This window comes from Pseudonaja textilis, chromosome Z (assembly GCF_049901715.1).
Source record: "Pseudonaja textilis isolate UNSWEBS1 chromosome Z, rPseTex1.2, whole genome shotgun sequence".
NCBI classification, from domain to species: domain Eukaryota; kingdom Metazoa; phylum Chordata; class Lepidosauria; order Squamata; family Elapidae; genus Pseudonaja; species Pseudonaja textilis.
The window spans coordinates 123864853-123891047 of record NC_142008.1 but is presented as its reverse complement, the minus strand read 5'-3'; the positions used below and the strand labels follow the sequence as shown (position 1 = coordinate 123891047).

Below are 26195 nucleotides of genomic sequence, written 5' to 3'. Positions count from 1 at the left end.
ATGGAAGGAAGATGGAAAGAAGAAAGGAAGAAAAGGAGAAAAAGAAGGAAGGAAAAAAGAAAAAGAGAAAGGAGGGAAGGAAGTAAAGGAGGAAAGTAGGAAAGAAAGAAAAAAAGAAGGGAAGGAAGGAAGGAAGGAAGGAAGGAAGGAAGGAAGGAAGGAAGGAAGGAAGGAAGGAAGGAAGGAAGATTGGGTTTCTGGTCAACCAACCAGGATAGACCATGAATGATCCGGATGACCCGGTTAAAATTTGGGGTTCAAACTTTTGCAAATGAGCCACACATTATATTAAAAGGGGGTGAGGGGTTACGTTTTTTTGACCAGAAACCCAATCAACCAACCTTCCTTCCTTCCTTCCTTCCTTCCTTCCTTCCTTCCTTCCTTCCCTCCCTTTCTTTTTCCTTCCTGCCTTTCTTCCTCTCTCTTTCTGTCTTTCTCTCTTGTCTTTCTTTCTTTCCTTCCTCCTTTCCTTTCTTCCTTCCCTCTTCTCTTTCTTTCCCATTTCCTTCCCCTCCTTCTTCCTTCCTCTACCTTTTTGTTTTTTTCTTTCCTTCTCTTTTCTATCTTGCCTTTCTTCCTCCTTTCCTCCCTTCCTTCTTTCCTCTCCCTCCCTCCCTCTTTCTTTCTCTTTCCTTTTTTCTTGCCTTTGTTCCTTTTCCCCTTTCCTTCCCCCTTTGTCTCTCCCTCTTCCTTCCTTTTTTCCTTCTTCCTTTCTTCCCTCTTCTCTTTCTTTCCCCATCCCCTTCTTCTCCCTTCAAGTTTTTTTTTCTTTCTCTTTTCTTTGCCTTTCTTCCTTCTTTCCTCCTTTCCTTCCTTCCTTCCTTCCTTCCTTCCTTCCTTCCTTCCTTCCTTCCTTCCTTCCTCTCCCTCCCTCCCTCCCTCCCCCTCCCTCCCCCTTCCTTCCTTCCTTCCTTCCTTCCTTCCTTCCTTCCTTCCTTCCTTCCTTCCTTTCCTTTCCTTTCCTTTCCTCTCCTCTCCTTTCCTTTTCATTCCTTCCTTCTTTGCGTAATTGGGCCCACAGGGAATTTGTCTCCGGTGCATAAGCTCTCAGTGTACGTACCGACACCAAAGCGATATCGGGAAACCTATGTCAGCTCCCAATCCTTTCTCCTTCTCCGCTGGGTTCCCCCGCCACTTACCTGATCCCCAGCTTCTTTGCTCAAGAGCCAGAGGGAAGAGAGCGCAATGCAGGTGATGTTGACCTGCGGGATGATCTTGAGGATGTCCTCCAGGGATGCAGTACCCTTGGTGGTGGGTGGTGGTCTCCTCATGGTCGGGGGCATGTTTGGCATCCAGGCACCAAAGTCAAACTGAGAGAGGAGACAGAGAGAGAGAGAGAGAGGCCAAGTGAATTGAGAGTTGCAATGCTCACTTTGCACCTTAAGAGCAGGTGTTCCTATAAATGTGATGATGTTCAGGGGGAAAACTGCATGATATTAAGACCGGCTATGCTTTCTCTGTCATGTCTTTGTCGTGGCCCGCTAGGGGCCAGTGGAGCTGGCGGCAGAGTCGGACAGTGAGGAGGCTGCTGGGGAGGAACATGAGGCCAGTCCTGGAGTCTGAGAAAGGCTCTGACGAGGGCTCTGCATCGGAGGCAGAGATGGGGCCAGGGCTGTCTGACATTTCCCTGCTGCCTGTGCAGTCGGAGATCAGTGGGGAAGAAGAACGGCTGGAGCCTGTTCCCAATTTGCGCATGCACAGAGCTGCCAGGAGAAGGGAACAGCTAAGAAACAAGGGTCGACTCAGGAGTAAGGGCAGAGGTGGGTGGTGAGTGGCCCCACCCAGAGGGAATAAAGAAGAGCGAAAGGGGAGTGGGGTTTGCAGGAGACAACTAGTTCAATTCATTAGGATGAAGATCTGTTCCTGACTCCTTGCCAAGTCATTGCGGCTACAGCCTGGCGTTTGGAAGATATCATCCTGGCAACTCTTCCAGCCTGATAAACGTCTGTCGTTGTGAAATCTCATGAAAGACTGTGTTTGCCGGGACTTTGCTGGAGAGGGAATTAATTCCCTTTAACCTAAATAAAAGGGGCTTTGTTGGGATGAGGAGTTGGCTTTGTGATTTTGGGAAGCCTAGGCCAGGACAGTCTTGTTGAAATTTGAGGCCCAAATGTTTCAGGTTTGAGACCACAAAGGAAGGGGAGAGGGTTGAAAATTGTCAGGACAGACACAATATTGGCGATAGAAGAAAATCTTTGTAGCTCAGGGTTGGATTATGGGTCCTTTTTGGTGATCGAGCAGGGTTGTTTTCCTGCAGACGTTTCATCATCCAACCAGGGAATATCAACAGTGCTGGAAAGGAGTGGGATTTGCGGAGAGAAGGAGGAAGGGGGGAGAGGAGGAGGAGGAAGAGAAGGAAGAAAAGGAAGAGGAGGAGGTAGGAGGAGTAGAAAAGGAGGAGGAGGAGGAAGCAGAAGAAGAAAAGGAAGAGAAGATGAGGAAGAAGAAACAGAAGAAGAGGAAGAGGAAGGAAGAAGAGAAGGAGGAAGAAGAAGAAACAGAAAAAGAGGAGGAAACAATACAGGGCTTTATTGGTCTCTGAGCTTGATAGTTTTCTTGCAGATGTTTCATGACCCAACTAGGAAAACATCATCAGTGCTAGAAGGGAGCGGGGTTTGCAGAGAGGAGGAGGAGGAGGACGGTGGGGACCTTGGTGCTCTCTAAGCTTGATGGTTGGTCTTCCAATATTTGAGGGGCTGCCCCCAAAGAGTGTGTGTGTGTGTGGGTGTGTTTCCATCTAGCCTCCAAAGTACCTGAAGGCCGAACAAGAAATAAACAGATGGAAACAAATCAACTTGGAAGTAAGGAGAAATTTTCTAACAGGGAGGACAACCTAATCAGTGGAACTTCAGAAGTTGTGGGTGCTTCCAGCACTGGAGGATTTAAAGAAAAAAATCGGACAATCACTTATCTGAAATGGTATGATGTCCTGGTTGAGGAGTGGGGTTGGATTAGAAGACCTCCAAAGTCCCTGCCAATTCTGTTATTCTGTTATTTTATTATCTAAGGTAGGATGGTTCTCACCTGCCCACTGTTGACAGCAGCATGTTGAGCTGAGCAGGTAAATATGACCATGGTTAGGAATTTGGTGAGCTCCTCTGCGGTCGCTAGAGTTGAGGGAGCCCCCGACGCCTCGCGGCTCTGGAATGCTTCCTTGAAGATCTCCGAAATCCAGGCCTGCAGCTCGGCATCTCCTCTGATCCGGTCATCGTTCCAGTAATAGTATTGGACGAAGCCCGCCATGAAACTGGAAGGACAAGGACACGAGTCAGAAGGTCTTCTGTCTGAGACAGCTGTCCACCAATTCGGACACGTTGGGCTTCAATTCCCAGAATCGCCCGTCAAAGGGCGAGAGAGTTAAGCCCATCCCAATAAGCGAAGAAAGAATTAATAGATCAGTGATGGCAAACCTTTTTGTTGTGGTGTGTCGAAAGCACGTGCGTGCAACAATCCCACCCTGCCCCCTTACCTGCACTGTGCATAGATGTCCCTCCCAGCTGATTGCAGGCTCGGGAGGCTGAAAAATGGGCCCGTTTCAGCACTTCCGGTATTTCCAGAAGGCCTGTTTTTCGGCCTCCCGAGGCTGCAGAGGCTTCCCTCGAGCCTCCGGGAGGGCGAAAAATGCCTCAAACAGGCTGAAAATCAACTGGGAGTCATGCGCATGTGCAATGCAGGGGCTTGCATGCCTGTAGACCCTCTGAAAGGAGGTTGGGTAGCTGAAGACCAAAATTGGTCTTCCTCAGCCAAGAAGAGTCACCTGCCTTTCTCTCAACCCCTGTTCCGATTTCGGATTGTGTTGACTGCTTCATTATTCTCTTTCCGGTCCTTCCCTCCAAGGCTAAGCCAGCCTTGACTGGGTTTAGAACAGGGGTGTGTGGATGGGCTGCTACCAGTTCGCACCGGTTTTCCCGAACCAGTTGCTAATGTTATCATTTTTCATGGCTGGCTTGGCAAACTGGCAAATCTCACCCCTGGCTGGCCCTTCTCCTCCCAGGAGTCTCCACATGGCCCATTTTGGATCCCAGAAAAGTACAGGGCTCAGGGAGGGCGAAAAATGGGCCTTCCAGAGGCTCTGGAAAGCTGGAAACAGGCCCTGTTTCCGCCCTGCAGAGGGCCTCGGGAGCCCGGGGAGGCCTTTTTCGCCGGGGAGGCCAAAAACAACCCCTGCCATGGTGCAGGAGTCTGACTAGGCCATGCACATTGTAGCCCCATGCCTACCCAGCCACCAGGCGGAGAACCGGTTGCAAAAATTTTTGAAGCCCTCCCCTGGTATAGAAGCTAGGAAGGTTTGAACCTGGTTCATCCATGGATCATGAAGTTCCCCAGAATGGACTTAAAAGCTCCAAAAAGGCCACATTCTGTAAGGCTCAGAGGCCTGAAAGTCATCAGGATTCAAACTCAGCTGGAGCGAGAAGTTCATTTGCTGCAGGTAATCCCCCCACTTACGATCCCAACGGAGCCCCAAATTTCCGTGGCTAAACAAAGCAGTTGTTCAAGAGAGCTTTGCGCTGTTTTATGGCTTTTCTTGCTGCAGTTGTTAAATGAATCCTTGCGCCAACCCATAAAATATTTCTCTAGTCTTTCTAGAGTTGTCAACAGAAAGGGAGGGGGGCGGCAGTGCAGCAGCTTGCAAAACCGAAAGTGCATTCCACAAATGTTTTCAAAGATGGTGACTAGGTGACTGAAGTTTCTGCCAAGCAAAGATCTAACTGGAGAGCATGATTGATGACCCTTGGCTATGGAGGTGTCCCATTGGAGGATATGAATTATGATACATCCGGGGTGTGGGAGAAGGGGAAACCAGGGTCAAGGGTGACAATGAATAATGTGTCTCAGAGTCGGCTACACCCAGGCAGCACCGGCATGTCTACTACTAATAAATCTCCTTTAAGTTTTGAAAATCCATCTAGAGACGCATGATTTAAATGATTTAAACTACCGGAGCCCTGACATCTTGCAGTAGTTAAGTTAGTCACACGGCTTGTAAGGGAATCTGACTTCTCCGTTGACTGCTTCTCAGAAGGTCGCAAAAGGGGGTGACGTGACTCCGGGGACACTATGAGGGTCACAAATAGGACCCAACTGGCAAGTACCCGAATTTTGATCCCATGACCCTGGGATAGTGCAACCGTGGGACACTTCATGAATACGAGCCAGTCGTCACGTGTCTGAATTTGAACCCGTGACCATAAAGATAGTACAATGGTCATGGGAAAAATGGTCATAAGTCACTGATTTTAAGTGCTGTTGTAACTCTGAGTGGTCATTAAATGAACTGTTGTAAGTCAAGGACTATCTGTACACGTTCCCTCTGGGTGGACCTGAACTAATATGAAAAGGGTTGAAGTAGGTTAGATTTGGATGGAAGGATATCAAGAAATACCAAGTTCTTATTTGGAAGAAAAAGACAATAGCAAGATGTTTAGACGTTGTGTTCCTATCGGAATACATTTGGTTGGAATGTATTTTATGTGCAACACCCACAGTTGTATTCTGCCAGTAGATGGCAGTGCTTACAAGTTTGGATCTATGGTGTACACTCTACGTTCTTTTGTACTAAGTAGAGTTTTCCTATTTCCTGATAACAGTTAAAACAGTTAAGCAGTAAAACACATGGTGACTGTACTCTTTGCTTGATCTGTGATGCTATAGATATATATAAATCGAATTTCTAATAATTCCCAAGAAAATTGTGTGGTTGACCATGGAGACTTCAGAGATGGTCTCCAGAAATCCAAGACCAGAACTCACCTCTCTATGGCAGCCCAGATCTTGGTGGCGTCATCTCGATAATAATAGTTGGCGAGAGACTCAACGCCACGATCCTTGATGTCCTCTGGCAGGCAGAGCGAAGAGTAGGTCAGTTGTTGCACCCCTCGGCTCACCAAGAAACCAACTCCTTCAAACCCGGCTGAGGTGGCCTGTAAGACAGAGACAATTGAGTCACTTATGGATAGTCCTCGACTCAAACTTTCTGTTGCGAAGCAAGATAGTCGTTCAGTGAGTTTTACCCCGTTTTATGGGGCAATTCTGAATCACTGGATCATTGCAGTTGTTAAGTGAGTCACACAGTCATTAATGAATCTGGATCCCACTGACTTTGCTTGTCAGAAGGTCACAAAAGGGGATCATGGGACACCCCCCCCCCGGGACACTGTGACCGTTGTAAATTCATGCCAGTTGCCAAGGACTTGAATTTTGATACATGGCTGCTGGGGACTATTGTAACTATAAGGACCATTTGTAAGTCACTTTGTCTGTGTCTGTCTGCCTGCCTGCCTGTCAATCATCTATCTATCTCCATTCATATCTCTACTGACCGACCTACCAACCTAGCCATCCATCCATCATCTATCAACCTCTATCCATATCTTTCTCTACTTACCTATCTATCTATCTATCTATCATCTATCTATCCATCCATCCAGCTAGCTCCATCCATATCTCTACCTACCTACCTATCAATCCATCCATCATCTATCAAGCTCTGTCCATCTCTCTCTACCCACTTATCCATCTATATCTATCCATCATCTATCTCTCTATCATCCATCCATCCATCCATCCAGCTAGCTCCATCCATATCTCAATCTATCCGTACCTACCTACCTACTTACCCATCCATCAATCTCCATCCATCTCTACTTACCTATCCAACCATATCTACCCATCGTTATCTATCTATCTATCTATCTATCTATCTATACCTACCTACCTATCATATCTCTCTCTCCATCCATCCATCCATCTGGCCAGCCACTGGTAGCTCCATCCATATTTCTACCTACCCCTCTAGCCATCCATCCATCCTTTATCAAGCTCCATCCATCTCTCTCTCTACGTATTCATCCATCTATTCATCCATCTATATCCATCCTATCTATCTATCTATCTATCTATCTATCTATCTATCTATCTATCTATCTATCTATCTATCTATCTACCTACCTACCTACCTACCTACCATCTATCTCCCCCAACTGAACCCAACATGAGCTTAATAATTGCTGAAATGTGTTTAAGTCATTTCTTGGTTAAAACCTCTCCATTCAAACAAACCTCTTACGAAACGCAAACTTTACGCAATGCGTCTGGGCTGCAGAGAGAAGGAATGGAGAGGCGCGGAGAGGTAAAAAGTGGCACAGAAACTGGCTCAGAAGGTCCACCTTACCTGATCCATCATGCCACCTTTCTTGATCAGACGGATCCTGGCTAATATGTTGATCTGGAGGGTGTATCTTATGTGTGGAATCAGGAGCTGTAGAGAGAAAGGAAGAGGAGGAGAAGGAGAAGCGATGAAGGCCTTCAGCCCTTGAGTTGGAGAAGGTTCTTGGAGGTCAAGGGAGAGGCTGATGATCCAGCGCTTCTAACAGGGGCCAACAGGGTGGCTGTCACAACCTGTGGCCAACCCCACCAAATGCAGAGAGCAGGTGATAGATCTGGACCTGTCAGGGGAACAGGAAACCTGGATCTGCCCCTTCCAGAAGTAGATGGGAGAAGACCTGAAGGGGACCACTTCCTGAGGGTCAAAATGAAGGAACATGCTTGGTGGGACGTGACTGTCTCCAGGACAGAATAACAGAACAGCAGAGTTAGAAGAGACTTTGGAAGTCTTCTAGTCCAACCTTCCTGCTCAAGTGGAAGACCCTGACTCAGGGGTCGGCAACCTGCGGCTCCGGAGCTGCATGTGGCTCTTTTCATCCCTCTGCTGCGGCTCCCTGTGGGCTCAAAATATGTGTCACAACCGCCAACGTGTGACATCCCTGCCGGCACGCAATTTATTGAGCTTTTCGACCCCTGGTAGGTTTTGTGGCTCCCAGTGTTTTCTGTGGGGGGGAAACGGGTCCAAATGGCTCTTTGAGGGCTTAAGGTTGCGGACCCCCTGCCCTAGCCCCAATAAACCATCATCCTCTTCTACCATCTCTTAGTAAACAGCAGCTTAATCAGATAAGGACAACCAGGAAGTAAACAACATTCCCACCTATAGGGGGAGCCAGCCGTATAGAAACAGAGAGCAAAAGCTATTCCTTTCTAGCACTGCTGATGTTCCCTAGTTGGGTCATGAAATGTCTTCAAGAAAACAGCCAAACTCACAATCCCACAATCTTCCTCCTCCTCCTCCTGCTCCTCCCCACTCTACAAAGCCTTCTCCCTTCTAGCACTGATGATGTTCCCTGGTTGGGTCATGAAACGTCTGCAAGAAAGCCACCCAGCTCAGAGACCCCACAGTTCAACCTTGAGCTATAAATATTCTCTTCCACTAGAGACACACAACAGTCACGTTGCGATGCCTACAGGAAAGCCACGGGGCGGGGGATAGTTTGACAATGATTGCCTAACTCATTTCAGACAAATGGTTGTCCAATCTCTTCTTTAAAATCTCCACACTGTTGGGAGCACCCACAGCTTCTGCAGGCAAGTTTAATTGTCAGGGAAGGACATAGGACAATTTAGTAGAATGGGGACTATTTCCTTTTCCTCGAAGTCCATCTCCACCAAAAGAAGACCACCACCACCACCACCACCCCCAGAGTTCACTTCAATTTTAGACGGATGTAGGACCTGGGATAGGCAGATGTGGGGCTTTGATGTGATCAAAGGCCTTGTCGTGGGATGTCAGCCTTTCTGAATCAAACTGCCTTCTGCAATTGACTGACAGGGATTTTGCCAATACCTTCTCAATCAAGCTGCCTTCTGCAATTGACCAAGAGTGTGTCAATGTCATTCCAAGCAAAGCTGCCTTTTGCAATTGATTGACAGGGATTTTTGTCAATGCCATTCAAATTAAGCTGCCTTTTACCATTGATGGACAGGAGTTGTGTCAATGCCATTCAGGTCAAACTACCTTTTGCAATTGACTGGTGGGGATTTTGCCGATACCTTCTCAATCAAGCTGCCTTCTGCAATTGACCAAGAGTCTGTCAATGTCATTCCAAGCAAAGCTGCCTTTTGCAATTGACTGTCAGGGATTTTGCCAATGCCATTCAGGTCAAACTACCTTTTGCAATTGACTGTCAGGGATTTTTGTCGATGCCATTCAAGTCAAGCTGCCTTTTACCATTGATGGACAGGAGTTGTGTCAATGCCATTCAAGTCAAGCTGCCTTTTGCAATTGACTGATGGGGTCATCAATGCTTTCCAGGTCAAGCTGCTTTTTCCAATCGACCGGTAGGGATTCTGTCAATGTCATTCTGAGCAAAGACCCTTTTGCAGTTGACTTAAGGTTTTGTCAATACTATTCCAAGTCAAGTTGCCTTTTGCAATTGACCGATGGGGTTTTTGTCAGTGCCAATGGCATTCAAGAGGTGCTCCAGATATTTTAGGACTGCACCTAAGGCGGCGCCTATCACTCTTGGGTTTAGTTTTCCTTCCTTTTGCTATGGTTATTATTATTATTTGGGTCATTATCGGAACAGGGTATCCCTCATTATTTCATATAAAGTTGTGTACTAAGCTTAGTTGTATTTGTGTTTGGGGCCCACGGGTGGCTGACGGAGCTGGCAGCAGAGTCGGACAGGAGTGAGGAGGTTGGGGAGGAACGCCGGGCCAGTCCTGGAGGAGAAGGAGGGCTCGGACAAGGCTCTGCATCGGAGGCAGAGATGGGGCCAGGGCAGGCTGGCACTCTTCAGCTGCCTTTGGGTTCGGACAGCAGTGAGGCGTGGGAGCTTCTGGAACCGGTTCCCAGCCTGTGTGTGCATGAACAGGGCTACCAGAAGACAAGAACAATTGAGAAAGCAGGATCTTTTATTGGGGTACGTTTTGGCCACTCTCATTGGTAAAACATCTTGTCCATATTTTCTTTATAAGCTGCCAATCTTGTTAATGTGTAATATTTCTTCCATATTTTTCCCAATCTTCTAAGTCTATATATTATGTCCAATATTTTTTGCCCTTGCTATCATACAACCTTTTACGACCTCCTCTTCCAAAGCAAATTCAGTAAATAATTATACATCCTTGTTATGCATTTCTCCTCAGAGCCTACTAAAATCTTGTCTAGTTGTAGTAACTCCGTATTAATTCCATATTCTTTTACAACTTTTTTGTATCTGGTTTGCAGCTGAAGACATGGCCACCAATCTATGATTATGCCTTGATGTTTTAATTCCTGATTTGTTTTTAATTTTACCCTGATTATCCAATATCTCTTTGTACCCCAATATGAATCCAAGATGCTGGAAATGCAATCAAGATCAAGGTACCTTCTATCACATGTGGTGGTTATGTCCGGAACCCCGTAAGTATTAGACCAAAATATGGAGATGGATACAAGACATAGTGGAAGACCAGATAGAGTTTAAACTGGAGTTGTTCTTGTTAGGAATAATAAAAGGGAATCATACTAAAAAGATTAAATAAATACTACTACATATATTGACAGCAGCAAAGATAGCCTTCACGCAATGTTGGAAACAAAATAATACGCTATTTGGAGGAATTAGTAATTTAAAAAATCTTAGATTGTGCTGAAATGGACAAACTTATGTTAAAACTAAAGGATAAAGAACAGTATCATGAAATTTGGGACAGTTGATACAATTGATTGAATAATAGAGATAAGGAAAATGTAGAATAATATCCACCATCCTAAGAAACCCTAAAGACAAAATCGAGTTAGAAAACCAAGGAGTATACGAAATCCCTTGCACCGCCGGCTCCACCACATACATCGGACAAACCAAGAGAAGAATAAGTGCACGCATTGAAGAACACAAGAACTCAATCAAAAAAGAAGAACCGACCTCTTCCCTGGTCCAACACCTCAAAGCCACAGGACATGAGATTGACTTTAAAAATACCAAAACTATCGCCAAAACCGAACACTTCAACAACAGAATAATCAGAGAAGCCATAGAGATAGAAAAACGCCCACACAGCATGAATAAACGAGATGATACCTCCCGTCTACCAGCCATCTGGAAACCCGCCCTCATTAACAAACAAGTACCGAACATGAAGAATGACACCAGACCCACACCCACGAGGGCCACACAAGATGCTACCACCACACCTCCACGTAGAAAGCAGACTCACACCCACACAGAAGATGAGACACGACCACGGACCAGAAGCCATACTGCAGCTGCATCACTACCCGCTTCAAACCGCTCCGACCCATACATGAAGCAAACGGATGGCCACCATGAAGATGTGGCACGACCATGAACGCGAAGCCAAACAACAGGATCACAGCTCACCAGTTCAAATCCCCCGCAACTAAGACTAACCTGAGCACAACCAAGCCCCCACCTGAACAGAACACACCCCAGCCAATCAGAACACAGCCAACCCCCAACCAATCAGAACACAGCCAAACCCCCAACCAATCAGAACACACCCCCACCCAATCAGAACACAGCCAAGCCCCACCCAATCAAGTCACACCCCACTAACAGTTAAAAGGAAGAAGCAGCTGCAAGCTCACATTACTCAGAGAAGCACAAAGCTGAAGACACAAGCCTGAAGATGATGAATGAGACTTCATTGAAATGTTGCCTAGATACTTCCAATTTTACGTGGGAGAAAACCTGAATAACCAAAGATCTATATATCTATATATTCGAGATTAGTATATGAAATAATGATATCACTGTACTGTTAATGTTAAGATTAAGTTTTGTAAAATTTGAAAAAGAACTATAAAAACATTTAAAAAAAGAGAAAGCAGAGTCGACTCAGGAGTAAGGCCACACCTTGGAGATGATTGGCCTCTCCCATAGGACATAAAAGAGGAGAGAACGGGACGTGAGCTTTTGCAGGAAGCAATTAGTTTTGTCTGGTTGGTTCAAGCTTTGAAAAGTTCTGTTTGACTCTGTGTCAGGTTTGGCCTTGCCCTGCGTTTGGCAATTCGTTCTCTGGCTGCATTCCAAGTGCAATAAGTTGGATGTTTATAAACATTCCCCTGAAAGACTGTTTTAAACCCTTGCAGGTTGTGAATGAATGTAATTCACAGCCATGGGGAATAAAAGAGGTTTTGCCAGGACTAAGACGGGTTTTTTATGCTTTCTAAGGAAGCCTTGGTCAGAACAATTTGTTTCATCCCAAACCTCGCATTATGGGGAAACTGGACGAATCCGGTGACAATATTCCTGCATCCCAACTCATGGGAACACACACACGCACACAGCGATCTGTCTCTCTCTTGTGCCATACCTTGAACACTGGATGGCACATGGGGAGGTGCCGTAGAGTGGCCATGGTGAAGATCTCAGCCATCAGGTGGGTCTTCAGGAGGTGGGAAATGTTCTGGTGGATGTGGAAATCGGCATTGCGCACCCACATCTTAGCTAGGGTCCAATCCCAGTGTGGGTCGCTGGGAAGGAAAATGGGACTGTCGGCACCCGGGATTTGGCTGAGCTGAGAGAAGGAAGAAAACAAAGCGAAGAAAAAGGGACGAATGAGCAAGGAGATTGAAAAACCACATATCTTCACCCTCTGTGTCATTAATTGCTTTACCAGAGAACTACTTATAGAACAGTGGACAGGAATGGCGCGGTGGACTAGAGGTGGGAGCTCTCGCCTCACAATCAGGAGGCTGTGAGTTCGATCCCAGGTAGAGGCAGGTGCTTATCTCTCTGGGCACAATGAGAATATACCTGCTGATCAAAAAAAAAACTCTGCACTGGCAACAGGAAGGGCATCCGGCCATTAAAACACTCTGCTAATTCCATTCACTTGCCCAGACTACACCCCACAAGGGATTATTGGATTGTTAAATGATGATGATTTATAGAACAGTGGGCAGTTATAGGTAGTCCTCCACTTACAACTGTTCATTTGGTGACTGTTCATAGTCACAACAGCACGGAAAGACTTACAATCAGTTTTCACAGTTGGTTTTACCTGGATTGCTATCGGTACGAGATTCCCAGAAGACCTCTGGTGGAAGAGGCACAAAGGAACAGCCAGATGCTGCTGTTCACCATTGATGACGTTGGTCGGGCTTCCTTGGAGCATCTTGTAGTCCACTATGAAGATGTTCCCCTTCTTTAAACAGAAGGAAGGAAGGAAGTTGGTGCTTTATATACAACCGTTATATACAGGCATATATGTGGTAGGCAAATTCCTGACAAGCAATCAATCTTCTTAACTCTACAGGGAGAACTCCGCAATGGAGACAGGACATAAGGAGAGAAAACACACCCTCTAATGGCTGCCTTTATACAGACAACTCTTAAAGGGGTAAATATTTCTATGGATCCATACATAGTCTTAAAAAGGCAATACCCATGCCATGCTAATTCATCCTTATTGTATCAACCTTACATTGCATCAGCCTTACAGTAACTGGTCAGCTCTTAAATTGCAATACTTTAAAAGAAGGTCAAGATGGTGGTTCAGAAAGATCGGAATGTCAAGAGGATGGCTTCAAAAAGATCAGAAGGTCAAGAGGATGGCTTCAGAAAGATCAGAAGATCAAGAGGGTGGCTTCAGAAAGACCAGAAGGTCAAGAGGAGGGCTTCAGAAAGATCAGAAGGTCAAGAGGATGGCTTCAGAAAGATCAGAAGGTCAAGAGGGTAGCTTCAGAAAATTCAGAAGGTCAAGAGGATGGCTTCAGAAAGATCAGAAGGTCAAGAGGGTGGCTTCAGAAAGATCAGAAGGTCAAGAGGGTAGCTTCAGAAAATTCAGAAGGTCAAGAGGATGGCTTCAGAAAGATCAGAAGGTCAAGAGGATGGCTTCAGAAAGATCAGAAGGTCAAGAGGGTGGCTTCAGAAAGATCAGAAGGTCAAGAGGGTGGCTTCAGAAAGATCAGAAGGTCAAGAGGATGGCTTCAGAAAGATCAGAAGGTCAAGAGGATGGCTTCAGAAAGATCAGAAGGTCAAGAGGGTGGCTTCAGAAAGATCAGAAGGTCAAGAGGGTGGCTTCAGAAAATTCAGAAGGTCAAGAGGATGGCTTCAGAAAGATCAGAAGGTCAAGAGGATGGCTTCAGAAAGATCAGAAGGTCAAGAGGGTGGCTTCAGAAAGATCAGAAGGTCAAGAGGGTGGCTTCAGAAAGATCAGTAGGTCAAGAGGACGGCTTCAGAAAGATCAGAAGGTCAAGAGGATGCCTTCAGAAAGATCAGAAGGTCAAGAGGGTGGCTTCAGAAAGATCAGAAGGTCAAGAGGGTAGCTTCAGAAAATTCAGAAGGTCAAGAGGAGGGCTTCAGAAAAGGGCAGTTTCAGGGATGGAGTCGCAACCACATCTTCCCTCTTTTGATTCTCTTTGGAGATTCCCCAGTTCCTCTACCGGATAACGTCACTAGGTCAACACAACCCTAGTTGAGTTTTTGGGGAAAGGCAACCACAAGTTACTAGAAAAAGCTAGAAACCACAGCCCACTCACCTGCAGCTCCTCCGAGAGAGTGGTGGTTTTTCCAAGGGACTCAGCGACCATCTCCTGGGTCACAGGGAATTTGGCCGGGATCTCCGTGCACTTCTCGATCACCAAAGGGTTGACCCCATTCAGATACTGGTAGCCAAAGAAGGTGTCTTCTTGCCAATGATCAGCAACATATTCTGGAGAATCAGAGAAATCGAAAGCAACAAGGGAGTGACTTTCTGATGGATTATGAAGTTCACTCTGAAAATCTTGAAGACCAGGCTGGACCATGAAGGAGGGAGGATGTCAACTCATAAATCATCCCTATGCCTGTTTCCAAGTTGCCATAAGAAGGAGGGGGGAACCAGAAGTACATTGCACACTTATCTTACAAAGACTGTAGCCTAGGCTACCGGATCTTCTACCCACGAAAACCCTTTATTGGAGAATGTGATTGATGATGCCCAGCTCATGAACCCTTCATTGGAGAATCTGATTTGTGACACACCCAGGAGGGTGGGGGGAAACAGGATCATAGGTGATCGTAAATTACGTGTGTCAGAGTTGGCTTCATATGGGTTAGTGCCGGACATGTTTCTCCTAACAAATCTTTTGGATTTTTTTGAAGCTTGACTTGAGACTCATGATTTAATTAATCGTCGGAACGCTGACATAGGATCTGGGTGGAGAATTCTTGGAAGATTAAAAATATTCTATTCTTGCAGAAGAAGAGCATTGTTTTAGGTAGAACTGGGATCTCGTATCCAATCTGAGTAGGAATGCAATTAGGAGGAGAAAAAACTCGGCATTCCTCACAATCGGAAGAGGAGAAGATCTCGGAAGACCTGGAAGAGGAGAAGGCCAAGCGCTCAGGTTTTAGGCCAAAGATCTGCTTCCAGAAACAACCCCCAGGTCAACCAACAACTCAAAGCTGTGGTGTTACAACTGGCTGTCTTTTCACAACATTCAAGATGGCCGCCTCTTTTTTCCAATAGCGGGACCATCCTAGTCCAGGATCTGCACGTCCATTTTACCTTGGATGAATTCTGGGATTTTAGTCTGTGTTGTGTAGAAGAGGAGCAAGAAGAGCTGGAGGCGGAATTAAGCACGTCATCAGCTTAGAATCATTACGTTGCCACAAATGGTTCAAGTCCGTCTCCTGAATTCTGTTGACTCTTACCTGGCTCCAATTTAACACTGAACTTTAATTGACTAGATTTTAGTGCAAAAGATTGAGAGTTAATGAACTCTGAACTGCAACTTAACTTGATTCCTTATGCTAACATTAATCTAGTCAACTAATACTCAATAGATTAATGTTCCCCGTAGTGGCCAGGGAATTCTGGGAGCTGAAATCCACACATCTTAAAACAGGAAGACTTGGAATTCAGGAAGTTGAAGTCCACCCATCATAAATCAAACCGACTGGGGAATTCTGGGAGCTGAAATCTACCTATCTTAAAGTATCTCGACTGAGGAATTCTGGGAGTTGAAGTCTACCTATCTTAAAGCATGTCAGCTGGGAATTCTGGGAGTTGAAGTCTATCTCTATCTATTTTAAAGCCGGCTAGCTGGCAAATTCTGGGAGTTGAAGTCTATCTATTTTAAAGCAGGCTGGCTGGGGAATTCTGGGAGTTGAAGTCTATCTTAAAGCATGTCAGCTGGGAAGTCTGGGAGTTGAAGTCTATCTATTTTAAAGCAGGCTAGCTGACAAATTCTGGGAATTGAAGTCTACCTATCTTAAATCAAACTGGATGGGGAATTCTGGGAGTCGAAGTTCACCCATCACAAATCAAACTGGGTAGGGAATTCTGGGAGTCGAAGTTCACCCATCACAAATCAAACTGGGTGGGGAATTCTGGGAGTTGACGTCTACCCGCCTTAAACCATGTTGGCTGAAAAATTCTGGGAATTGATTCCACCCATTTTAAAGCCCCTCAATTGTGGAGCGCTGTGTTCTGTACTCCAAAATAATCTTCATTATCCTCTCATATTTCTTCCATGCATTTTATATATTTGAGATATTCCCAGGTTTTTCCTTCTTTGCCCTTCCGATACCAACCTGAAACCAAGGTCTTGTTGAACCAGAAAATCTTGCGAATGTCCTCGAGTTTTTTCCAGGAATTGTGATAGTTCATTAGGCCTTTTAACCTAAACTCCAATTTTCTGAGGAGCAAAAGAGAAAAAGGAGACGGTCTAATCCTGGATCACGGTTCAGTGGCCAAACCAGGGTTAACCGTTTTCTCTTCACAGAGGAAGTAAGGATAAATGCAAAAGCTTCCCCTGTCAATTTTGGTGAGAGAGTCCTTGGTGATTCTTTCATTACATGAGCCATGGGTATACAAACAAACAGCAAACCTCACGCTCCCTTCTAGCACTGATGACGTTCCCTAGCAGGGTCATGAGATGTCTGTCAGAAAACCACCAAGTGTCCTATTTCTACGATCTTTTTAGATTTGCCAACAGAAAGGGAGCGGGGAGAAAGGGGTTTGAAAGAGCAGTGCGGCGGCTTGCAAACCGAAAGCGCATTCCATAAATGGTTTTTCAAAAATAGTAATTAGGCGACTGAAGTTTCTGCCACGCACAATTCTAACTGGAGAAGATGGTTGATGACTCTGGGCTATGGCCGTGTCCCGTTGGAGAATACGAATTGTGATACACCCAGGAGGTTGTGGGGGGGGGGGGGAAACCAGGGTCAAGGGTGACAATGAATGATGGGTCTCAGAGTCGGCTACACCCAGGCAGTGCTGGCATGTTAATTCCCCATAAATCCTTTTGAAGTTTTGGAAGTTTGGCTCGAGACTCACAATTTAATTGGGGTAACTGCCAGAATGCTGACACCAAGCTCAGACAGCACCAAGGGCCCCACGGTTGTTGTTGTCCTCCTCCCCCTCCTCTCCACAATCCCCCTCCCTTCTAGCACGGATGACATTCCCTAGTTGGGTCACGAGACGTCTGCAAGAAAATCACCAAGCTCGGAGTTCATCAGAGCCCCCAGAGCAATGGTGGGATTGGAATAACTTAACCACCGGTTCTCTGGCTGTGGCAGGGTGGATGACATCACTCATCACACCCAGCCCTGCAGGTAGGATTCAGCCAGTTGGGGCTAATCCCACCACGGGTGGCCCTTTCCCCGTTTTTCGGCCTGTTTTTTGGCCATTTCCAGGCCATTTTGGGGTGGCGTTTTCAGGCCATTTTTCAAGCTATTTTCGGGCCGAAAAACAGCCTGAATAACGGCTGGAGAACCACTGGGGATAGGACCAGCCAGTAGTGGGATTTGCCAGTTTGCCGAACCGCGCAGAATCTTAACTACTGGTTTGCTTGAACTGGTGCAAGCTGGCACCGGTTCTCTTCCTCTCCACTCCACAAATCCCACTCCCACCTGGCACTGAGGATGTTCCCTAGTTGGGTCACAAAACGCCTGCAAGGAAAACTAACAAGCCCAGAGACCACCAAGGACCCCACAGGCCTCCTCCTCCTCCTGTCCACAAACTCTCCTCCCTTCCTACTATGGTTGATGTTCCCTAGTTGGGTCATGAAACGTCTTCCAGGAAAACCACTCGGCTCAGGGAGCGCCCAGGACTTCACGGTTGATCCCAGAGCTACAGAGATTTCTGTGGTACCCACGTCAGTTTCGAACGGGCGATGAAAGTGCTCATCTTGGTCAAGGAGAACTTGATGTTGGTATTCATCTCGTCTATGGTGTCCACCGCCACACACCGCGGCAAGCCAGGAGCAAATTCCATCCACCTGGTGATTTCAAAAGAGAGATATTAAAATGAAACAGAAGTTGCCTTCAGAAGTTGTGGGAGCTTCATCCCTGGAGGCTTTCAAGAAGAGACTGGACTCCCATCTGTCAGAAATGGTGTAGGGTCTCCTGCTTGGGCAGGGGGTTGGACTAGATGACCTACAAGGTCCCTTCCAACTCTGTTATGATTCTGTTATTCAGAAATTGTGGGGACTTCATCCCTGGAGGCTTTCGAGAAGAGACTGGACTGCCCTCTGTCAAAAATGGTGTAGGGTCTCCTGCTTGGGCGGGGGGGGGTGCAGGTTGGGCTAGATGACCTACAAGGTCCCTTCCAACTCTGAATCTGTAAATGCATTTTTTAAATTTTTTTTAAAAAACCTTTATTAGTCAAATTTTACAATTAAAAACATACTTCCATTCATTTCAGCGTGTTTGTAGTGGTGTTCACTCTCATTGACATGTTCTTAAATATGTAAATAATCACTAAATATTATTACAATTACTTTACATTCAATTTATAATGTACGGTCATATATTTACATAACTATTTATATAATTATACATAATTATACTTAGTTGTACAATATTGTTTCATCTCACCCTAACCTTTCTTTCATTTATCTATTTTATAGCCAATTGTACCATAGATTCCAGATTTCATGGTACTCTATTTATTCTCTCACTTTCATTTTCATCAAAAGCCTATCCATTTCTGAGGCTTCCGGTTTGAGCTTCTTCGGCGACAGACCGAAACCTCGTCTCTGCAAGACTTCGATCCGTGCTCGCCGCTGGAGCGCCCCGAGCCGGCTGGTTTTGGGGCTAAGCCACCCCGTAGAGGTAGTGAAGAGCGGGGAGACTGCCTGCAGGGTTGAGGAGAGCCGCATCTCTCCTCCTCAGCTGGCCATTACTCCCTTTCCCGAAGGCGACTGCAGCGGTGGTCAGAAATGGCCACCACAAAGAAGAACTCGACTGGAAAAGAATGTGCAGGAGGAAGATAAGAAGAAAAAGTTTTGGTTGACCGGGTCAAACAGTAAAAGCAACAAATAAGGTACCCTGGAATTTAAATTTAATAACATTATTCCCAAAGAAGATTTTGAATCTATGAAGGAGAGATAGAAGGGAAAGGATTAGAGTTTTTTTTTCTTCCCTTCCTTATACTGACAGCTAAGAGACTTAAGCAAGAAATTGAAAAAAAATCCACTTTGACATTAATAGGCATCTAAGCTGAAAATAAAAGTCAAAGGGATAATAAAGATTTCTGGATATTTAAAAGTTTTTAAAAGCAGGAAAGGAGGAAAAAAAAAAGAATAAAAGGGCAGGATCTGGAAAAATGGAGGAGACTGCCTGGAACTAAGGAATGGAACTGTAACTAGAAGGAACTTACAGTGAAATTTCAACAAGATTCCTCAAAGATACATCTTAATTGAAACTTGGTAACGAAATAATAGAACCCCAGGAAGAGAAAGTGGAAAAAAGAAGCAGAAAGAAACAGCCTTGGATTATTTGGATTACTTGGTGATTTTTGGTTTTTGCGTCTGGATGACTAAAATTAACCGGGTGGTTGTTTAAAAGTCTTTAAAATGGTATCACTCTTAGAAGAACTGAAAACGGAACTTAAAAAAATGGAAAGAAGGCGCACAAGAAGGAGAGAAGTTCTTTTGGCTTCGTGTTTCAATTCTTAGAAATGGAGATCTGGAACTATGAGAAGCAACAAGAAACGCTTGCAGAACAAGAAGATTGGGACAAAGAGGAAGCCATCTTTAAGGGTCAAATAATTTTAAGTAGGGGGGGAAAAAGAAAAGGGGGGAAAGAGAGTGAAAGGTTTAAGATTATAAAAAACAACCAGAAAGAAGAACAATTTGAAAGATAAGTATAATATTAGAAAGCAACAGAAGAGGAGATTACAGATGAGAGAGTTTTTTCAGGATCACGGTAATTTGGAACTGTTGCTAAAGTCGAGGCGGTTTGTAAAACTTTTCGTAAGGACTCCCTATAACATAAATTTCAGTGGCCAGTTTGTATATAAACAGAGAGCAAACCCCACTCCCTTCTAGCACTGATGATGTTACCTAGATGGGTCATGAAACGTCTGCAAGAAAACCACCACACTCAGAGAGCACCAAGAACCCCACCAGTCTTCCTCCTCCTCCTCCTCTTCTTCCTTCCCTCCTGCTTCTCCACTGCTCCATAAACCCTACTCCCGTCTAGCACTGAAGATGTTACCTAGTTGGGTCATGAAATGTCTGCAAAGAAAACAACCAAGCTCGGGGCGAACGCAAACATTTCCGGAAACTTGGCACGGAGACAAATCAGACATCCACAGACACACAGAATTAAACCCCGTTTACACACATCTGCTGAATGGTCTTTGCAAGATCGTTTGCAGAGAGGAGGCCATGGTGCACATATGGGTCTGTGCGTGTTATGTGCGCAGGTGTGCAAGCCCCAGAAGAGAAGGGATGGTTAGAAAAAAAAGGTTCCAGAAAGCATTTACCTGTAAGTGTCCTGCCTGCTTCTCAGCTCTTCCGTCCTGTGTCTCAGCAGGCAGGAGTTCTGGCCATCGTCACAGATCAATTTGCCTGGGAGGGATGAAAAGGGAGGAAAACGTCCTGGGCACTGGATTCAAATTGCGCGCTGCCTTTCTCCCAGCATTCTCAGAGCAAACTCGGGGTGGGGGACTTCCTTCCTCCAAAGTGGACAGGGATGGGATAGGAAAAAGGGGATGATTTAGGAAGAGGTTCTTCAACTTTGAGCACCGGGCTGGACTAGAAGACATCTAGCTTTACTTTACTCTTCTCTTCTCTTCTCTTCTCTTCTCTTCTCTTCTCTTCTCTTCTCTTCTCTTCTCTTCTCTACTCTACTCTACTCTACTCTACTCTACTCTACTCTTCTCTTCTCTTCTCTTCTCTTCTCTACTCTACTCTACTCTACTCTACTCTACTCTACTCTACTCAACTCAACTCTATTCTATTTTCTTTTCTATTCTATTCTATTCTATTCTATTCTATTCTATTCTGTTCTTCAGTCCAATATCTATTCTATTCTATTCTATATTCTACTCTATTCTATTCTATTCTAATTCTTATTCCATTCTATATATTCTATTCTATTCTGTTCTTCAGTCCAATATCTATTCTATTCTATTCTTATTTCTGTTCTATTCCACTCTATTCTATTATTCTATTCTATTTTATTCTTATTTCTACTCTATCCTGTTCTTATTTCTATTCTATTCTTTTCTATTCTTATTTCTATTCTAGTTCTGTTCTGTTCTACTCTACTCTACTCTACTCTACTCTACTCTACTCTATTCTAAATTCTCTTGTATTCTATCCTTCTGTTCAGATTTGATTCAAGTTCCTGTCTCAGCATAGGAGACCTCCCAGGAATATTGTTGGAGATACGAAATAAGGCCTCCCCTTCCCAACACAAAGGTAGCGTCCAAATTTTGGTCACATGGCCCCCGGGGACGCGGCAATGGCTGTTAAGTATGAAAAACGGTCATAAGTCACTTTTTTTTCATTGAGCCGTTGGGAATTGGAAGGATTGCTAACCGTACTGTGTTAAGGGCTACCTGTACATTTTTAGGATTTTTTTAAAGGGTTATTATTTTTTTTAAGGGGTCGGCAACCTTAAGCACTCAAAGTGCCATTTGGATCCGTTTCACACAGAAAAGAAAATACTGGGAGCCACAAAACCTAGTTTTTTTAAAAAAAAAAGCTCAATAAATTACGTGCTGGTGGGTGTCGCACATTGGCAGTTGTGACACATATTTTGAGCGACAGGGAGCCGTAGCAGAGGGATGAAAAGAGCCACATGCGGCTCTAGAGCCACGGACTCCTAGATCAGGAATGTCAAAAAATCAAGGCCCACAGGCCAGATCCAGCCTGCAGTGTGGTCAGATTGGCCCTATGTGGCTTCGGTCCAGTCTACCCCAGCAGTTTGGGAGTGGTGTTGAGTTGGCCATGCCCATCCAATTGACCACACCCACCCTGTTGGCCATGTCCCCCCCAGGTCAACCACAGCCCTGACACAGCCCTCGGTGAAACTTGAGTTTGATACCCCTGAACTAGATGATCTTACCCGTGCCCTCTCTCAGCTCCAGGTCCTGGTAGCCCTCGATCCATTGGTAGCAAGGAAAATGGAAAATTTGGCCATCTGGGTCAGTTAACTGGACAAAGTCGCAGAACCACGGATCCTCTGGAAAGAATTGATAGGGTTCCTTGTGGAGCCGGATTAAAAGGAGGGGGCCCAGATGACGATCGCTCGAGATTTCATAGTCATCCACCTGAGGGAAAGAAGAGAATCCGTTACACGGAGGAAGCACGACCGGTTGGATCTCAGCCTGTCGCCAAAACAAAATAAATTAGGAAAACCGTAATGGAACAGAGAACCAACTAGGCCAGAGGTTGGCAACCCACAGCTCTGGAGCCGCATGTGGCTCTTTCACCCCTCTGTTGCGACTCAGTCGCTCAAAATATGCGTCACAACCACCGTCACATGATTTATGGAGCTTTTCAACCCTCAATAGATTTTGTGGTGTTTTCTTTTCTGTGGGAAACGGATCCAAAAGGCTCTCTGAATGTTTAAGGTTGCCAATCCCTGAAGCTAGGCTGAGGACACCTCACTTGGTGGCTATGAAGGCACTCAGGGGACAGATGTGAATTGTCCTTGACTTATGACCATTTGTTTAGTGACTGTTCCAAATCAGGGCACTCCAAAGAGAATCTTATGACCGTTTTTTCACACTTACGATGTTATGAGCATTTTTCACACTTATGACTGTTGCCGCATCCCCACAATCACGGGATCAAAATTCAGCCACTTGGCCACTTGATTCACATTTATGACGACTGCACCAGGGGTGGGATTCTACCTGTTCGCATCTATTCGCTAGAACCGGTTAAGATTCTAAGCAGTTCAGAGAACCGGTTGTTAGAAGAAATTATTGGGCTAATCCTGTAAGGAAGGCAGGAAGGAATCATTCTGGTGTTGCTTACAGAAACTGCCTCTCTGTTAACCCTTATTGCATTCTTGGCAGGACTAGACTTCCTGTCTCAGGAATGTCTCTGGAGCTTTTTCCCTTTGCTTGTGTGGAGTGACCATGACAGTTACAATGGCACTGAAAAAAGTGACTTATGACCATTTTTCATGCTGACGACTGATGCAGCATCCCCACAGTCATGAGAGGCCAGGCAAGGAGATGCGTGCCTCGATGTGAGTGATGTTGAGTTGGCCACACCCAGCCAGTAACAGGACCACCAAGCCGTGTCCACCCAGTCACATGACCACCAAGCCACGCCCACCAACTAAGCCACGCCCACAGAACCGGTTGTTAAAATTTTTGAATCCCACCCCTGGGCTATACTATTCCGGAGGCTCACACAATCCCTCCCCCCTTTGGTGACCTTCTATCAAGCGAAGTCAACGGGGCCAGATTCGCTTAACATCCATATGACTTAGCAAGTACAAAGCTTCCCTTAACAACTGCGGCCAGAAACGTCATAAAAGGGAGTCAAATTCATTCAATAGCTGTCTCGCTTAGCAACAGGAATGCTGGGCTTGATTGCAGTTGTATGTTGAGGCCTGCTCGGTACGTAGATTACCGTACTGAGTTCGAATATTATCTTTTTTTCTCTTTTTCATGCAAAATGTCCTGGCCTCTAATAATAATAACAATAATAATAATAATAATAATAATAATAATAATAATAATAATAGATAAATAAATAAATACTGGGGCAACAAGATCGTAAAAACTTAAGCACCTGTTTTGCCCAGCAGCAGAAATTTGGGCTTTGATTATGGTTGTAAGTCAAGGACCACCTATACTGTTCCCATGAAAATAAGACCTACCCTGAAAATAAGCCCTGGCATGTTTTATGTGTGTGCCTAATATAAGCCCTACTCCCGAAATAAACCCTACTTGAGAGCTTGGGCAGCCGGCCAGCTGCGTATTCCTTCTGGTTACTCATGGTGCCGTAGCCACAACGCAAGGAGGGGTGATGAATCCTCCCACATCAGCTTACTTCAGGGCCCCTGCGGCCATGCCATCCATGCCTTGACAACTACCTCACGGCGCGCACTTCTGCTTGCTCGCAGCCGCTATGGAGCAGAAGGCTGAGCGGTGTGTCAGTGCTGTGGCCATGAGGCGAGGAACGTATCAGGGAGTGGATGGCCTGGTTGCAGAGCCCTGAGGTAAGCTGATGTGAGGCACACAGGCGGTTCTACACTCTGCCTCATGGCGGGGGCATCGGCGTGTCGTGTGGCCTCCTGTCCTGCCGCCAGCAAGCAGAAAAAGGGGCCCTCCCGTACCTGGGAGGGGAAAAGACACCCCCCTAAAATAAGCCCTAGCACTTATTTTGGAGCCCAAAAAGAAATAAGACCGGGTCTTATTTTCGGGGAAACTCGGGGTAAGAAAGCAACAAAGCCGTAATGCTCACAAGCAGGAAAGACCAGAGCAAAAACGGCAAGCGTGAAAAGATTTTTGCAAAGTTGCAAAGACTAAAAGATGGTTTCTCTCCTCTCATCCCTCACCCCCAACTGAGCCAAGGGTGCAATTCTCTCACCGCCCCAGGGATGAAATCCTTCCCGGTCTTATCCAAGAGCTGCTTGGGGCTTTCTCCCTTTAAGCCCACCAGGGTGATGGAGACCGAGTCGAAAGTAGCTGAACCCCAACGCTTCCCAGTGGCAACGCGGACTTTGTACACCAAAGCTTCCGGGCTGGAGCGAGTACTCTGTTGTCTCCAAAAATTCTTCTTTTCCTGCTTTGGAGAAGAAAAACAAAGATCAGTGATGGCAAGGTAAAATTTGACCCAAAAAAGAAATACAGTGAATTTTGTTCATATAAATCAAGGGTCTTCAAACTTGGCAAGTTTAAGACTTGTGGACCAACTCCCAGCATTCCTGAGCTAACGTGACTGGAGGAGGAATTCTAGAAGTTGAAGTCCACAATTCTTAAAACTGTCAAATGTCAGCATTCCAGTTAAGAGAAAATCAGAGTTGGAAGGGACCTTGTAGGTCATCTAGTCCAACCCCCGCCCAAGAGGGAGACCCTACACCATTTCTGACAGATGGCAGTCCAATCTCTTCTTGAAAGTCTCAAGTGATGGCGCTCCCGCAACTTCCGAGGGCAGCTTCTGTTCCATGGGTTGATTGACTGGTTGATTCCAGCAAATCTCCTTTCCAGCCATTAACTGTGAGACAGACATTTCTCAAAGATTGCTTTATTTAGATAGCAACTGGCACATCTGCGGAATCCCAAATCTGAAAGTTTCCGAGCTTCTTTGCAATATTCAAAACTACAAATCCACCCCCTGCTTCCACTTTCTCAGGCTTGTGGCAGTGTGGGACCATCAAATCTCAATATGGCTTCCAAAGCTGACAGGCGTCCCCCCTTGAAAAAAAAGCACATCCTGGAATAGATAATAAACAAAACACAACCGGGGGTTAATGCGATGCCCTTAACCCCCTCTCCCTCCTCCAAGGGGACCCTTCGGTTTGTCAGGGAATCTGTCATGGAATTGGTTAATCAATCTATCTGCATGTATATCCCAACTTTTTACCCGAGTAGCGTCTGACAAAGGGTAGCCTTTCCATAGCACCAAATATTGTAATCTTCCTCTGTGTAACTAGAATCGAGGATCTTCTTTATTACTTCTGTGGAATCCTGAATATGAACGTTTCGGGCTTCCTTGCAATATTCAAAACTACAAATCCATCCGCCCCCCCCCCGCCCCCTTTCTCAGGCTTGTGGCAGCATCAAATCTCAATATGGCTTTCAAAACTGACATCAAGTTTGAAGACCCCTGATGTAAATGGTAATGGAATCAGAATCAGGATAGAGCTGGAGGCCCTATATTCATTTTTGTCACCTTGAACATTTTATTTTTTATTTATTTTGATTTGTCAATCGCTTACAAGGTAATAGGTATAAGTATATACATAGTTATGAATACATGAAATGGGTACATATAAGAAAAATAAAAGAAACAATAGGACAGGGATGGTGGGCACGTTGGGGCGCTTATGCACGCCCCCTACAGGCCTCTTAGGAAGGGGGTGAGGTCAATAGTAGACAGTCTAAGGTTAAAGTTTTTGGGGTTTGGGGAAGGAACCACAGAGTCAGGTAGAGGATTCCAGACATTG

General features: G+C 45.5%; 1 protein-coding gene across 4 annotated transcripts in view; it reads right to left on the bottom strand.

Moving 5' to 3' along the window:
- The window catches only part of LOC113451309 (hydroperoxide isomerase ALOXE3-like), a 45011-nt gene that overhangs the window by 4046 nt on the left and 14770 nt on the right, over positions 1-26195 (bottom strand). For 2 of the 4 annotated variants that reach the window (XM_087917800.1, XM_087917801.1), the window contains 12 exons: positions 24617-24811; positions 22131-22335; positions 20542-20626; positions 17927-18049; positions 16362-16465; positions 14324-14496; positions 12844-12987; positions 12154-12357; positions 7172-7258; positions 5752-5921; positions 3025-3247; positions 1140-1310 (listed from right to left, as the gene is read on the bottom strand). In XM_087917800.1, coding sequence (XP_087773926.1) covers positions 1140-1310; positions 3025-3247; positions 5752-5921; positions 7172-7258; positions 12154-12357; positions 12844-12987; positions 14324-14496; positions 16362-16465; positions 17927-18049; positions 20542-20626; positions 22131-22335; positions 24617-24811 — 1884 coding nt within the window. Of the gene's footprint in view, positions 1-1139; positions 1311-3024; positions 3248-5751; positions 5922-7171; positions 7259-12153; positions 12358-12843; positions 12988-14323; positions 14497-16361; positions 16466-17926; positions 18050-20541; positions 20627-22130; positions 22336-24616; positions 24815-26195 lie in introns of all 4 variants that reach the window. The other 2 variants (XM_087917802.1, XM_087917799.1) reach the window with 2 other exon arrangements.